The sequence below is a fragment of the Nerophis lumbriciformis genome, linkage group LG20 (genome assembly GCF_033978685.3).
Source record: "Nerophis lumbriciformis linkage group LG20, RoL_Nlum_v2.1, whole genome shotgun sequence".
Classification (NCBI taxonomy): domain Eukaryota; kingdom Metazoa; phylum Chordata; class Actinopteri; order Syngnathiformes; family Syngnathidae; genus Nerophis; species Nerophis lumbriciformis.
In genome coordinates, this window is record NC_084567.2 from 24,059,499 (window position 1) to 24,077,057 (window position 17,559).

Consider the following 17,559-nt stretch of genomic DNA (forward strand, 5'->3'; position numbering starts at 1 on the left):
AGCATTAGATATATTTTAGTATTCTGTGGGTATTTCATACATTGCTGCAAACAATTGTTCATTGTTTCTGTTAAATACATAAAATATGACAAGAAAAATGTAAGTCAAATACAAGAGAAAGTGTTATTAGTTTACAAATGTTTACCAACTGGAAACAGAATTCCAAAATATGCAGCAATGTGCTGAATAGGGGCGTCCCGATACAGCTTTTTCACTTCCGATACAATACTGATATTGGAGCCTTAACTGAATGCCAATTTTTATCTGATACAATATTATCAGGATTCATACAAACAGTACTTTTATTATTTTGCAGTGGGGAATGTTAGAAAAAGCTTGATCAAGTGAAATTTGCCAAATAGAGAACACTGGTAGGCATGAAAAAGACTAACCTACTTATCTTACTATGGACTGGACTCTTACTATTATGTTGGATCCACTATGGACTGGACTCTCACAATATTATGTCAGACCCACTCGACATCCATTGCATTCGGACTCCCCTAGAGAGGGGGGGGGGGGGGGGGGTCCTCTCCAAGGTTTCTCATAGTCATTCACATCGACGTCCCACTGGGGTGAGTTTTTCCTTGCCCTTATGTGGGCTCTGTACCGAGGATGTCGTTGTGGCTTGTGCAGCCCTTTGAGACACTTGTGATTTAGGGATATTTAAATAAACATTGATTGATTGATTGATTATCATTAACAGTCTGGAATGGACTTAAGCTGTCTTTAATCAAAGGGGTCATATTATGAATTTTCAAACATTTCCTTGTGGCCTACATGACATTAAATGGTGTTGCTTTGGTCAAAATTTTACATACATTTTGCTTTACAGACCCAGTTTCAAGCTTCTGACTGTCTCTCAAAACAGAGGCTTTAGGAGGCTGTTTTTTAGATGCAAATGAATTCCTCGGAATGCCCCGCCCCCTCCTGCTGAGTGTGGCGGTTACGCTTTACTTGCAAATATCAAAGTTCGGAGGATTCTACATGCTAACATATCATTACAAATTGTCATACATCGACTGTTATTGGACTTACTGCTTCATTGTATCCACCGTTGTCATAAAATTTAGTTCCTGACTCGGCAATTAAATATAGTTTTGGTAAATCCTTTTGTATATGTATCTTGCCCTCGGACCCAATAGGGGCACTGTGCTTCGTGGGCCCGCGTTTAAGTGGGTACATTGTCTTTGTCTTGAAGTCAGTTAAGTGAGCTGAGCTGGTAATAAAACCAGTAACAGAGCACTTTAATTTATGGGCTCGCATCTAAACTGAAACTACAACAGACTTGTATCTGTAAATAATATGAACCTATAACTATTTGATACTTGTTTAGATTGACAAATGTGGTGTTTGAGACTGCAATATTGTTCAATTAAGGACACGTATTACAGTACTTGTGTGCTATTATGTGCTTAGCTGTAGCTGGTAGCTCCTAGTAGCCTGTAGACTTGACTAAAATACCAACCTTGTGTGCTTATTAGAGCACATTTAAATTTTAACTGGCTGTCCATCTTTGCGCAAGTAAACACGCTGCAGGACTGCTTGTATAAGAGCGATTGTATCAGAGATTTTAGATGCAAACCAATATAATCCGATACCTGTTTTTTTGTTAATATTGGGCCGATATCAATAATGGAAAAGCTTGAAGAAGACGTACTGTATGTTGGAGCCACTGATGTCAAAGTCAATGTGCCTGACGTCTTGAAAGTGCTGTTGGTCAGTTACCCTCACGTTGGACAGAAGTTTGGCATAGAAGGGATGAGACTGGGAAGGAGCAGCTTGTTGTGTCTGAATTTTCTGACAATCAACGGTCTTCTCTTTTACACCATCCAGGAAATGGAAAGTGTACGACGGAGGAAGTCTGGTGAGAAATTGGCCCAAGGTGAATTCAACAATTCAACATGCAAAAGAGTCAACATCAATATAGACAATTTGCTATTATGTGTTAAATTGAGAGTATACTCACGGCTCATCTTCCCTCAACGGGACCACATCTGTAAGTCTTGGGTACAAGGCAGCCATGTTTTGCCAAAATGATGTAAGCCACACATCAACTATAGCATCAGGCCTGATTTACAAAAACAATTATTATTACAACTGGCATAAAACTAAACAATATTCCATATTCTATTATAACACAGAGCCATTTGTGTCTAAAATAAAATACATGAGTGATCTTTTTTTGTAAAATACTGCCAATTCATGTCAAAAATGGTAATGCAACATACAGGTGAAACTAAACAAAATTGAATATCATGCAAAGGCTCGTTCGTTTATACCGGAGATTAGAGTTACAGGTGAAATTAATATATAAACTCATAACATGCAACTCAAGATATCTTAAAACTTATTTTGATATGATTTTGAAGATTATGGCATACAGCTCATGACAACCTCAAATTCAATTTTTCAGAAGATTTGGTACATTATTGGAAGGTTTTATGAGGGGCCGTTAGGGACATTATTCAGAATTACCTCTTACATACACTACTGAAATGCTCTCACACAAACAACTGAAATCTTTTTCTTTTATACACACTACTGAAACACTCTTATAAACACTACTGAAATGCTCTTACATACACTACTGAAATGCTCTCACATAAACAACTGAAATGTTTTTCTTTTATACACACTACTGAAACACTCTTATAAACACTACTGAAATGCTCTTACATACACTACTGAAATGCTCTTATAAATACTACTGAAACACTCTTATAAACACTACTGAAACACTCTTACATACACTACTGAAACACTCTTATAAACACTACTGAAATGCTCTTACATACACTACTGAAACACTCTTATAAACACTACTGAAATGCTCTTACATACACTACTGAAACACTGTTATAAACACTACTGAAATGCTCTTACATATACTACTGAAACACTCTTATAAACACTACTGAAACATTCTTACATACACTACTGAAACACTCTTATAAACACTACCGAAACATTCTTACATACACTACTGAAACACTCTTATAAACACTACTGAAACACTCTTACATACACTACTGAAACACTCTTATAAACACTACTGAAACATTCTTACATACACTACTGAAACACTCCTATAAACACTATTGAAATGTTTTTGTCTCACGCACACACACACACGCACACACACCTGGAATTATTTTTCACTAGTATGTATAAACGGATTTCACCTGTGTGTGTGTGTGCTTTTTACACGTGCGTGTGAGAGACAACAATTTCAGTAGTATGTGTGCAAAGATTTCAGTTATGTGTATGAGCGCTTCTTACCAGTGTGTATGCAAGCATTTTACCAGTGTGTGTAAGAGCATCTTACCAGTGTGTGTAAGAGCATTTTACCAGTGTGTGTAAGAGCATCTTACTAGTGTGTGTGAGCGATGTTGCATTCCGGTTCCGGTCACCAATAATCCCCGCCCTTTTTCAGACAAGTTTTTTTTTTTTTTTTTTTTTTTTTTTTAAAGCCAAGTTGTTGACAAAATGTCTGCCGACAAGTAGCTTAACAGAGGCGGGAGCTCCACTTCATAATTTGAGGGCTTCAGCGGAGAATATAAGAACACTTTCAATGCAACAAGGGTCAGGCTGCCGCCGTGGGTCGCCCCTGCAGGACGCGGCACCTGAGCGGCCACACAGGTGCCTTTCTCCTCCCGACAGCCAAGCAGCCTGGAGCAAATGTTACCTTGCGAGTTTACACTGCAGCATCATCAAGTGCAACGTTTCAGTTCATGGACATCAAAGCAAGAGGAGGAAAAGGTAATTAGACATTATTTATTTCTAAATGATTGTTGAATCCCTCGAAATGTAAGGCGACATGGCATTGTAGTGCGCTACAATGGTAACATGTCGAAATGTGAGTCACGTCGTGGTACGTCAGTAGCTAATCAAATACTAATGATAATGGATTACAATTATTTAGCGTTTTTCTATCGACTTGATAAGGGGTCCCCAAACTACGGCCCGCGGGCCCGTTACGGTCCACCAAAGTCCAACATCTGGTCCGCTGGAAGAAAAAAAAGTTGTATTATTATTTTCAATCTGTCTTTTCTAATCCATATTTTGGTGTCCCCTAGCCGCTCAGGCAAATCATATTGTCTAAAAATGCATTTCCCTGTATGACTTATATTGTCTTGGCTGTTTTCATGTGATCTGATTGTTACATTCTTATTCCAGAGTCACCACACAGCTGCGTGACCATTTCAACAAGGACAGAATAAACAACCTCTGGATTCATGGAACTTCTCTGCACACAAATATATTAATTGGAATATTCAATCAATTTCACATAGAAACATTGTGATTATTATTTTCAACAGTGTGTTGAAAACAACCTTTTTTGGCTCAGAAAGGTTCCTTATGTCTTATTATTCATATGCTTTCAATACTTGTCGGTGTGTAATTCCAGACATAGATGTAAACATTAATGAGACAACAATGAACATTTTTCAACAAGTGAACCCACTTGAAAATGATGGCAACTATGGAATAGACATTTTCACTTCAATTCTGCACTTTATTCAGTGAACAATATGTGATATATAAGGTTTGTTAAAATGCTTTCTTCTCTTGTGCAGTGTATTCTGCAAATTAACATTTTGTAAAAAATAAATAAAGGAACCTGTTATACAGACATATATGAAGTTGCCCACTTTATTATTGCAAATATCAAAATAACACTGCAATATGTTTGTGCTGTAAACATTTATGTTTCTACCGTTGAGGTTTTTAAGTTATTTTATGTTCTGACGAGTAATGTCATCCAGCCCCCACCATCACACACACTTTGTCAAAATCTCCCCAAACTTGTCCCAAATGTTTGTGCTACACAATTTTTTTGTCTTATGATTATTGTATTTAGGCTAGGTGTAAATATTAACACATTAACTTAAACTATAATTTTAGACAAACAATATATATTGTCTGACTACAAGAAGCATTGAAAAGTATATAAATAATTAGGCAAAACAGGGGCGTCACTAGCTTTTAAGGACAGGGGGGGCTTAGCCCCCAGGAGATGCACAGGATGCGAGCGAACGTAGCGCACGAGCAAAACACTTCACAAACGGCTAACAAAGACTTATAAATAATTCATTGTTATTGTTATTATTTCAGTCGGTTTATTTTCAATCTGTGTTCAGTACAACAACAAACATGGCTTTGCACAGTGATATTTTGTTTACAGCATCAACAAGAAACAATTACTTGCATGATCCTTCAAGATACACTGAAACACAATGAAAGTGGTGGCATTAGCCTTTATGTTATTAATTCACAACATAGAGGCTAATGCCACCACTTTAGCTCACAATACAATAATTGTTTGTTCCCAAATATTTTGAAGTTGCACAGATTACATTTTGGGCACATATGTAATATAATATATATATATATATATATATATATATATATATATATATATATATATATATATATATTATATTTAAGCCAAATTATCCCGATCCAGATATTATTTTAATTCAAGTAACTAAGTAATATTTCCAGGGCTTTAATTTACAACCATTTTAGTCACATATGTGCCCAAAATGTAATCTGTGCAACTTCAAAATATTTGGGAACAAACAATTATTGTATTGTGAGCTAAAGTGGTGGCATTAGCCTCTATGTTGTGAATTAATAACATAAAGGCTAATGCCACCACTTTCATTGTGTTTCAGTGTATCTATATATATATATATATATATATATATATATATATATATATATATATTATGGCAAGCCGTTAAGGAAATTGAATATATATGGAAGTCTGAATAGAAATGAGAAAGGTTTATATATACTGTAAATAAGAAAGACTTAGAGTCCGTCTGCTGATCTGAAAAAGAGCCAAAGCTGTCAAAGAGTTGAGGGATCATCTTCAAAGTGCAATGCTGAAACAAATAATGCAAACAATAAAATGTAACTTCCAGGGCTTGAGATTAACGTAGTCCCGGGGACGGTAAAAAAAATGCACGTGACGAAATGAAATGCTCCCCGGGACAATGGCTTTTAACCATTGTTTTTCTTTTTCTTTTTATGTATTTATTAATTTTACATTTGATATTAAATGTCTTGGTTTTTCCTCCCTCTGAAAATACAATACAATAAAACAAATATATTTAATGATGTTTTTTTCATTATTTTAACAATAGGATAATGTATATTACTTTATATAGACTCTACCAGAAACACAAAACTTAAAAACTAAATTATTTACAATTGCAGACACAAGGTTTCGTGCAGCTTCACTCATTGTAAAGGAAGAAAAGAAAAATGACTACAAAGATGGTGTCTGGGTTTTTCTTATATATATATATATATATATATATATATATATATATATATATATATATATATATATATATATATATATATATATATATATGCAAGGTCGCAAAGAAAATGCGGACTGGATTTTGAGTGATGTGGGCATTTTCTATATGAACAAGTGGAATGTATTGGATACCGACGCACTAAAGGGGCTCTCTACCTTACGCTATGAAGTGAGGGGAAACTGAGTGAATAATGACAGGTTATATAATTATTTATTTAAACTCATATTCGGGCCACTTTATAATGAATATGTCGGCATGTATTTGTAAAAAAAAAAAAAAAAATTGTCCCCAAATTATTTAGGGGGGCTTAAGAATATTTTAGGGGGGCTTGAGCCCCCCTAAAACAGGCCTAACAACGCCAATGAGGCATAAGGAACCTTTTCTGAGCAAAAAAAAAGGATATTTAATATGTTTATGTGAAATTGATTGAATATTCCAATTAATATATTTGTGTGCAGAGAAGTTCCATGAATCCAGAGGTTGTTTATTCTGTCCTTGTTGAAATGGTCACGCAGCTGTGTGGTGACTCTGGAATAAGAATGTAACAATCAGATCACATGAAAACAGCCAAGACAATATAAGTCATACAGGGAAATGCATTTTTAGACAATATGATTTGCCTGAGCGGCTAGGGGACACCAAAAAATGGATTAGAAAAGACAGATTGAAAATAATAATACAACTTTTTTTTTTTCAGCGGACCAGATGTTGGACTTTGGTGGACCGTAACCGGCCCGCGGGCCGTAGTTTGGGGACCCCTTATCAAGTCGATAGAAAAACGCTAAATAATTGTAATCCATTATCATTAGTATTTGATTAGCTACTGACGTACCACGACGTGACTCACATTTCGACATGTTACCATTGTAGCGCACTACAATGCCATGTCGCCTTACATTTCGAGGGATTCAACAATCATTTAGAAATAAATAATGTCTAATTACCTTTTCCTCCTCTTGCTTCGATGTCCATGAACTGAAACGTTGCACTTGATGATGCTGCAGTGCAAACTCGCAAGGTAACATTTGCTCCAGGCTGCTTGGCTGTCGGGAGGAGAAAGGCACCTGTGTGGCCGCTCAGGTGCCGCGTCCTGCAGGGGCGACCCACGGCGGCAGCCCGACCCTTGTTGCATTGAAAGTGTTCTTATATTCTCCGCTGAAGCCCTCAAATTATGAAGTGGAGCTCCCGCCTCTGTTAAGCTACTTGTCGGCAGACATTTTGTCAACAACTTGGCTTTAAAAAAAAAAAAAAAAAACTTGTCTGAAAAAGGGCGGGGATTATTGGTGACCGGAACCGGAATGCAACATCGCTCACACACACTAGTAAGATGCTCTTACACACACTGGTAAGATGCTCTTACACACACTGGTAAAATGCTCGCATACACACTGGTAAAATGCTCTTACACACACTGGTAAAATGCTTGCATACACACTGGTAAGATGCGCTCATACACATAACTGAAATCTTTGCACACATACTACTGAAATTGTTGTCTCTCACACGGACGTGTAAAAAGCACACACACACACAGGTGAAATCCGTTTATACATACTAGTGAAAAATAATTCCAGGTGTGTGTGCGTGTGTGTGTGTGCGTGAGACAAAAACATTTCAGTAGTGTTTATAAGAGTGTTTCAGTAGTGTATGTAAGAATGTTTCAGTAGTGTTTATAAGAGTGTTTCAGTAGTGTATGTAAGAGCATTTCAGTAGTGTTTATAAGAGTGTTTCAGTAGTGTATGTAAGAATGTTTCAGTAGTGTTTATAAGAGTGTTTCAGTAGTGTATGTAAGAGCATTTCAGTAGTGTTTATAAGAGTGTTTCAGTAGTGTATGTAAGAATGTTTCAGTAGTGTTTATAAGAGTGTTTCAGTACTGTATGTAAGAATGTTTCAGTAGTGTTTATAAGAGTGTTTCAGTAGTGTTTATAAGAGTGTTTCAGTAGTGTTTATAAGAGTGTTTCAGTAGTGTTTATAAGAGTGTTTCAGTAGTGTATGTAAGAGCATTTCAGTAGTGTTTATAAGAGTGTTTCAGTAGTGTATGTAAGAGCATTTCAGTAGTGTTTATAAGAGTGTTTCAGTAGTGTATGTAAGAGTGTTTCAGTAGTGTTTATAAGAGTGTTTCAGTAGTATTTAGAAGAGCATTTCAGTAGTGTATGTAAGAGCATTTCAGTAGTGTATGTAAGAGTGTTTCAGTAGTGTTTATAAGAGTGTTTCAGTAGTATTTAGAAGAGCATTTCAGTAGTGTATGTAAGAGCATTTCAGTAGTGTTTATAAGAGTGTTTCAGTAGTATTTAGAAGAGCATTTCAGTAGTGTATGTAAGAGCATTTCAGTAGTGTTTATAAGAGTGTTTCAGTAGTGTGTATAAAAGAAAAACATTTCAGTTGTTTATGTGAGAGCATTTCAGTAGTGTATGTAAGAGCATTTCAGTAGTGTTTATAAGAGTGTTTCAGTAGTGTGTATAAAAGAAAAACATTTCAGTTGTTTATGTGAGAGCATTTCAGTAGTGTATGTAAGAGGTAATTCTGAATAATGTCCCTAACGGCCCCTCATAAGGTTTTGTGTACTTTCAATTGAAGAAAAAAAAACACTTTCTTGTCATATTGGTTTTTTAGACTACCGTATTTCACAAAATTAAAATTGTCAAAATCCCTGTATCCTTTTGATTTTTCAGGATGGGACTCTCCATGGAAAAAGTTTAAACACTCACAGATCAGACCTACAGTATTAGTGCATGTGTGTGTCATGCTATATGGTGGTGCATTAAAGAATTCACGATTCATTTTATTATTTTTTTCTTATTATGCATTTTTAGTATAATCCTATTTTTCCCAATTATTTTTAATTTAAAATGATATAAATCTGTTTAAAACTCTAACACCCTATTACATGGTCTGGTCGTTAAGGGATTGCCTGGTGTGTACACCTAATTATTCAATCCCAAACATCCATAATGCACCTACTATCACTTACCCCAGGTCATGCTGATCGTCAGCGAGGCCGACAGGCAGCAACAAAGTGGCGCCAAGCTGCACGAGACGCTTGTGGAGCTTCTTGGCCACAAAATTGAACCTCCAAATACAGGAGATACTTGATGAAGAGGAGAGTGTGTAAGTGCATTGTAGAGACAGCAACGCATACTTACTTTGGGTAAGAAGAGTCTCCTAGGCCCAGTATGGCACAGTCTAGCCGACACAGAGACCCAACCGGTAACGTTTTTTTAAAGAGAAACCTCCAGAAATTCTTTGGAGAAAAACAAAAGCACAGAGAAGTGACTTCAGCATGGTCTTTTTGTTTGAACTGTAATACCACTTGATTTCCATGTTACCATTCATCAATTACTAGGCTGGGGAAGTTAGTGCATAAATATAGCACTAACTCACAACAGGAGTTAGTGTCTACAGTACGTAAGCTGGGGCATATTTAGTCATTAGGGGCACAAAGCTAACCTAATCATTGGGGCCCTCAAATTAAAAAAACAAACAACATGATAGTTACTTTGTTGTTAGAAACTAGCATGCGAGCAGCATATTAAAGCTTGGCGAGCTGTGCAATGAGTATCACTGATCCCGCTCCTATCAATTACACTTTTACTGTAATTGATAGGAACATTAATCAACATTTGATAATGTGTAAGCCATGTTTCTGAGATTATTATTTTGTTACTGCAGTTGGACCGGATGTGACAAGTAGTGCTATTTTTGTGAAGTGTGTGACTGGTGGGAAAAAGAGATCTCTTGACGGTGGCTGTTTCTGAACAAGAGATAAAAAAGTGCCTCTTTAGTTCCTGCTGAGCTTGCACTACATCTTGCCAGACCCCCGGTTACAATAGTTAACCAAACTGGTGGTTTATTATCTTTAAAATTCACATATTATGAAAACCATCACTCTCCGCTTCACCTTTGCACACTGCACTAACAGCAGCTCTTGCTTTGGTCACATACAGTATGGGACGCGAGTCACATGGTTGTCTTACGTCAACGCCGGAAGTATTAAAATCAGCTGCTCAACAGGCGGGTCTTTCCTCTGTGATAAAAAGAGGATTAACGGAAAAAGTCCCTTAGCTGCCGCATCGTTTTATCATATATTACTTCCTTTGCTTTAGTCAATGATTAGTTTTGTATGCACCATAAATTAACACAAAATCCAGAGCAATGTTCACGGACTCTAGTATTTGTTAGCTTCCTGTCGCAGGCGAGCGACGATGGTCGTGGTTTAAGGAAGAATTGTTTGATTTTGGATGCTAGAAAATATCCAATGCTTTGCAACAATCAGCCTTAATGCATTGTTGCAGCTCTGTGATTTTTGAGCACGTCATTAAATGGCCGTTTGCGAGACAAGTGGGTGTAGTGGGCGGCTTTGCTCAAGGAGGTGTGGCCGCGGTGTCGATAGCCGTGGGATGAGAGCCAGAGGCGTGTGTGCGTGTTCAGGTGTTAAAATGCTTGCCTGATTGCAGGTCTGTTGGTCACTCCCCAGGTGGGGTTGTCACGTACTGATGTCATATTTAAAGCTGGGGTACTAGAATTTTGAAATCAAACTGTAAACCCTGCCCCCGACTCTGCGGAGATGCGCTCCTCATGGATAGTCCCTCCCAGTCTCCTCCCCTATGCAAGTGCATGAAATTGCGCACAAGAACTGGACGTGCACACACACAGGTTGTTGACAGTTGCAACGGAGGGCCCCCTAGTTCGTATTTTGTTCCAGAAAATAAATGACCATCGGTAACACACGTAGTGGATGTTTTTTTGTTTTTTTTATGCATTCTAAATAATAAATAAATGCGATCAAAAGTCCACTTACAATGGTGCCTATGGGAGACACTCTGTTCTGCCTATAAAGCCCTTAAAGAAACATCCAAACACCTCTATTGGGGTTTTATACACATGATGTAAGTATATATGTAATGTAGTAAAAGGCACATTTATTTTAACATTTAAAATGTATGTATTTTAGTCATTCTAAGCATACGCGGCGCTTCAATTTAAAAACGCATTAAAACATTCACTTTTTTCCCCCAACAACATCACTGATTACTACTCACTGCATACTTCATTAGAGCCAAGAAACATAATAAAATATCACTTACTATACAAGGTCTGCTGTCATTAAGATGCCGACTGCTAGGATGTTCATATATTCCCATTCGGATGAAGAATGACTAATAACCCTCTCAAAGTAATGGGGGGTGGAACCAGGCATCTTTTTGTGTCGTTCTCTTCATTCCGGGTCAAAATAGGCTGTAAAATTGTACCAACTTGTCGGATTACATGCTCATCCTTCTACTATCCAGGTGAAAGGCATGATTTACGATCGACAATAAAGTTTGACATGCAAGAAAACAAAGAAGCAGCCGATCAGTCGATGATGTCAACATTGGCACACAAGCTTGTGATCCCGGTGCCGCTATAAATAGTTTATCTGCGTTAGCCCTTATAATAACAATACCACTAATATTAATATGCATTAATATTAATTAAGTCACAAAATGTAAATGGAGTATTGTTAATTCATTTTTGGATGTTTTGTTATTGGGTTTTATTTGCGGAATAGATGGCCTCCCATGGGCTCCACTATAAGCGGCATTTTATTTCCGAGTTAGAATGCTTTAAAAAATATATATCCGTCGTCATGTCTTTCATAATGCTATTGAACGATAGACAAAATTCTCCAAAAAGTGCAGTTCCCCTTTAAGGTCTGGGTCCAATCATACTTAGCCGTTTAAAATCAACACTACCATCGCCCCCTTGTGGTGAAAAGTTAGAACAATCATAACTTCCTTCCATATGCTACGATCTTTCTAAAACTTTTGATGGTGGATCACGGGAATGGGTGGGATGCAACTGCATCACTGCAGTGTGGTGACAATATCGCCACATTGTGGTGGAAAATTATCTGTAATTTTTGGTGGGCTGTGGTGTTGGGTGGGACTCCACTGCCAGACTACTGCGGTGTCCCTTATCGCCCCGTTGTAGCGGAAAACTATAACAGTCATAACTTCCTTACACCTATCTTCCTGAAATGTCATGCGTGCCGGGTCTGCCGGCCAACTCGCGTGAACTCTGTGGTGCAATGGGAGCGAGGACCTGTTCAACAGACTGATAATGTTAAGCATGATGATTTATAACGTGTGGGTGGGCGGATCATGGCGGCGGAGATTCTCCTCTATGGATGTATTATTGTAGCAAAATTATTTGCAAACATGTATTTCAATCTGTGTACGTGTAATCCAATTTGTTTGTGTGCATTCTAATTTGTGTGTCTGTATATCAATCAGTATTGTGTTTGTATTCAGATCTGCGTACGTGTGTTTTAGGTGTTTTAGATCTACGTACATGTGTTTTAGATCCGCATGTGTGTTTTAAACCTGAGTACTTGTGTTCCAAGTTGTATGTCTGTCCCTAATCAGAAAGAACGCTCGATTGGCTTTCTACTTACACATGACTTTGGTGACATTTCTGCTGTTGTAAGATTTCAGAAGCGCGTGCGTGTAATACAATTTGCGCGTGCGTATCTATGATCTGCGAGGAGCAGGAACCCTATATTGTCTGTCTTTTTTTAGGTACACCTCAGATACACACACACAGATTGTATTACACGCACGCACTTCTGAGTGCGCGCACACAAGTTGTATTACACGCTCACAAATCTGGATGTGCGCGCTTAAATCGTATACGTGTTGCAAAAGTCAAGTGTAAAAAAGACAGCCATTTCTCTTGTGGATCAATAACGTTTGTCTAAGTCTATGTTCCTGCTAGGGTTGTACGGTATACCATCATTAGTATAGTACCACGATACTAATTAATCATATTCGGTACTATACTGGAGCACTTAAAAGCAGACACAGTGTGTAGACAGAAAAGGGAGAACGGACGAAGTTTGGCTTAATAACTAAAGATAGAGGTGTAGTATAACACTGAAACGCACTCAGAGGTGTTTTAAGACATGGCTAGCTAGCGGCTAATGTCTATTCGTAGGGTTGTATCTACTTCTAAAACATTAATCCTTGTCTCCATAGCAACAAATATAGTACATTTATTTCAAACATCATCCCTGTAGGATGAGTGATAACTATTCATGCTTCTCTACATACCGCAGCACGCCGGAGTCTCAACATTAGATCAGTTAGAAATGATCTATAGTCGGCAAAGTCAAAACAAGACTTCAACATATCATTAACTATCCATTATCTTTACTTTGAACACCCTACACACAAGTGAATAAAGGGCATACTTAGTCAACAGCCATACATGTCACACCAAGGGTGGCCGTATGAACAACGCCAACACTGTCATAAATATGTGCTATATAGTGAAACTACACTAAACAACAATGACAAACACATTTTGGGAGAATATTTGCCCCGCAACACAACATAAACACTACAGAACAAATTCCCAGAATTCCCTGCAGTACCAACTCTTCCGGGACGCTACAATATAAACAAACACCATTGGTAGATCTACACCTAACATCCACTGTAATGATACCAAGTACAGGAGCTTATCTAGGCGATACTACTATGATTACATCGATATGTTTTAGCATCACAAAATATTATTTCGTTTTTAAAAAATATATATTATGTTTATAAACTCAGGAAATATGTCCCTGGACACATGAGGACTTTGAATATGACTAATGTCTGATGCTGTAACTACTTGGTATCGGATTGATACCCAAATGTGCAGTATCATCCAAAACTAAAGTAAAGTATCAAACAACAGAAGAAACAGTGATTAATACATTTTAACAGAAGTGTAGATAGAACATGTTAAAAATTAAAATAACCAGATATTAACAGTAAATGAAAAAGTAGATTAATAATTCATTTTCTACCACTTGTCCTTAATAATTTTGACAAAATAATAGAATGGAAAATGACACAATATGTTACTGCATATGTCAGCAGCTAAATTAGGAGCCTGTGTTTTCTTACTTACTACTAAAAGACAAGTTGTCTTGTTAGTTCACTATTTTATTTAAGGACAAACTTGCAATAAGAAACATATGCTTAATGTACCGTAAGATTTTTTTGTTAAAATGAAGCCAATAATGAAATTTTTTGTGGTCCCCTTTATTTAGAAAAGTGCCAAAAAGTACCGAAAAGTACAAAAAGTACCAAAATATTGGTATCGGGACAACACTAGTTCCTGCATCTCTCAAATCATAGATACGCACATGCAGATTGCATTACACTCATGCGCTTCTGAACGCCCACGCACGCACAAGTTGTATTACACGCTCACGAATCTGGATGTGCGCACTCAAATCTTACACAGCAGAAGTGTCGCAAAAGTCACGTTTAAGTAAACAGCCTATCAAGGGTTCTTTTTGATTAGGAACAGACAAACAACTTAAAACACACGTACGCGGATCTGAATACACACACTCAAATAGATGTAGACACACAAATTAGTACACACTAGGGCTGCAACTAACGATTAATTTGATAATCGATTAATCTGTCGATTATTACTTCGATTGATCGATTAATAATCGGATAAAAGAGACAAACTACATTTCTATCCTTTCCAGTATTTTATTGAAAAAAAACAGCATACTGGCGGCATGGCATGTTCTTTCAACTTGCCAAATAAAACAAGGAAAATGTTACAAAAATGCACACGTTTGACACCCCTGCTATAGATAATAACAAATTAAATCGATAAATCTATCGATAAAAAGCAGAGCCTGACGACGCATGCGCGTTTATCACAACTCTCTCGTTCTCTCTGTCTCTCCCCCTCCCTCACGAATGCTGCTGCGCACAACTTGTTGTGTTTTTAACCTTCTTAAGCCTGAACGTACATTGAAAATACACGCAACCCTAACTCAAAATGCCGGACATTTGAGGCATTTAAGAAACACCGCCCGACAGCCCCGCAAAAGAGAACATGTACGGTGAAAAGAGGACGTATGGTCAGGACCTAGCCCGGTCGCTGCTAGCATGCTATCACCGGACATGTCCTCTTTTGCTAGCATGCTAGCAGCTAACGGGCTACGATAGACTGACCATAACTCCTCTTTTCACCAGACATGTTTTCTTTTGCGGTAATGTTGTGTCGTTCGAACGAACGAATCTTTTGAGTGAACGTACTGAACCGAATCACTTCATGAACTGATTCGTTCCTTTCTCAGTTCAGTTGAGCTCCGCTGCGACCATGCCGGTATGAGTGGAACTGGCGCATTCTGTGACTCACTGAACCCTCAACGTCGGCGGACGACGCAGCCATCATGGGGTCATCATGGGGGCGGGGGGAGGGACTGAGCGAACGATTCGTTCACCGCGGATTAACGACATGAATCACTCAGTGAACGACAGAATCAGGACTCGCGAACCTACTGACACAGAGAACTGACTGTGTCGCGGAGGAGGACGTCACATCGAGGCTCTCGTTCAGTCACTGTGCACGTCGTTCATTGGCTGCTGAGGGCTTGTGTCGTTCGCGAACTGACACACACCGAGATCTGCCGCTGGGGAAGCTGTTACTGACTGACTCATGATTCGCCGACCTGCACACAGAACTGCTGCTGCAGAAGTGATTCAGGTTCACGTACTGAACTGTGCTGGCTGTGGCGCTGTGTCAGTCACTCACTGCCTGGTGTACTGCATGCACAGAGCTGTGTAGGGACTCGCGTTCACCCTATTTGCTGCTTCTCCCGCGAATGTCTGCACTGTACTGTACTACGCACCCCCCCTCCCCCCCTATTTTTTTTTTGGGGGGGGGGGGGGATTCTTTGAACTAATTTTTTGAACGACTCAATTTAAGGAACTGATTCTAGTGATTCAGTACAGTCAAAAGAACTGCCGATCCCATCACTATTTTGCGGAGCTGTCAGGGCGTAGTTTCTTAAATGCCTCAAATGTCCGGCATTTTGAGTATTGTTTACACAACGTGCAGTACGCTACTTAATACGTCCGTGTGGAAACTCGTTCGGCACACCTCCGCACCGAAACGAAACCCCCGTATCGAAACGGTTCGAAACAAATACACGTACCATTACACGTCTATTATTTTGATTATTGTTTCTCAGCTGTTTGTAAATGTCGCAGTTTATAAATAAAAGTTTAAAAAAATAAAATAATAAAATTTAAAAAACGTAGCCTGTGCGCATGCGCATAGCATAGATCCAACGAATCGATGACTAAATTAATCGCCAACTATTTTTATAATCGATTTTAATCGATTAGTTGTTGCAGCCCTAGTACACACTCACAGGAATTGGATTGCACGCGCACAGATTGAGATACACGTTTTGCAAATAATTTTGCTATGATAACACTTTCATAGTCCTCGCCTTAAAACATCTAACTTCCTTGACTTCACTTAGGATGATTAGAAATTAATCCAGACTTTCAGTTTTCTTGCTAACTATTGATACCAGCGTCTGGTACGGTGTCCTGCTTGCTCGCCGATTCACATGAACTCCAAGGTGCACGAGGGGAGAAGGCCCGTTCAATGCTGCTCGCAGCTTTGATTCTTATTGTTATTTTTAAAGTCTGTTTCTCAGTGGCTCCTCAAACATAGGGACAAAAAGCAGTACTAAGCCTCTCCAGAAAGGGCAGCAATGAATCTTATTCTGACGGAATTACAGGAGGAAGAACTAGCTGGGAAAGAAAACATGGATAACTGTACGTGGATCTTGGCTGAGTGTCAATAGCGTCCTCAATCAAAATTTATTTTACCTTCATGTTGTCAGGAGGGTCTCCTTGACCAGTGGTTGAGCAGACAAAAACAACCAGAGACTCTGAGATCAGGTTGGCCTGTTAAATGAGAAGACACACAACACATGCGAAGCCATCATCTGTACCATGAGTCACAATCCCCACTTTGTCGACAATTGCGAAACAAAACCCACCACATCGTAGTCATCCAGAGGCAACACGCGCACTTGCAGACGTCTTCTCAGCGCCTGCCGAGCAATCCTCTGCGCCGTGTCCTGTGCCGTGCCGGTCTGGCTCCCGTACAGGATGAGCAAAACAGGGATTGGCATTGTGCCTAAAAGACACAAGTGGTAAGGTTCGGAGCGACATGGCCTTCACTCATGTTTTAAGGTGGTTTTAGGAAAAACACCCTACATAGTACATATGATCTTAAGGGCTCTGTTTACACTGGATAACAAATCTGATTTTTTGCCCTCCAGGGACACAAATTGTATATATTTTTTGCAAGTCCAAACGCTTAAAATGCTTCAAATCTGATATTTTCGCATCAGATTTTG

General features: G+C 38.6%; 1 protein-coding gene across 3 annotated transcripts in view; it reads right to left on the reverse strand.

The window, feature by feature from the left end:
• The window catches only part of ndor1 (NADPH dependent diflavin oxidoreductase 1), a 44,790-nt gene that overhangs the window by 24,247 nt on the left and 2,984 nt on the right, over positions 1 to 17,559 (reverse strand). For all 3 annotated transcript variants that reach the window (XM_061980614.1, XM_061980613.1, XM_061980615.2), the window contains 6 exons: positions 17,197 to 17,336; positions 17,024 to 17,101; positions 9,482 to 9,579; positions 9,310 to 9,408; positions 1,970 to 2,071; positions 1,661 to 1,864 (listed from right to left, as the gene is read on the reverse strand). In XM_061980614.1, the coding sequence (XP_061836598.1) occupies positions 1,661 to 1,864; positions 1,970 to 2,071; positions 9,310 to 9,408; positions 9,482 to 9,579; positions 17,024 to 17,101; positions 17,197 to 17,331 (716 nt within the window). In that variant the 5' untranslated portion in view covers positions 17,332 to 17,336. The remainder of the gene's footprint in view (positions 1 to 1,660; positions 1,865 to 1,969; positions 2,072 to 9,309; positions 9,409 to 9,481; positions 9,580 to 17,023; positions 17,102 to 17,196; positions 17,337 to 17,559) is intronic.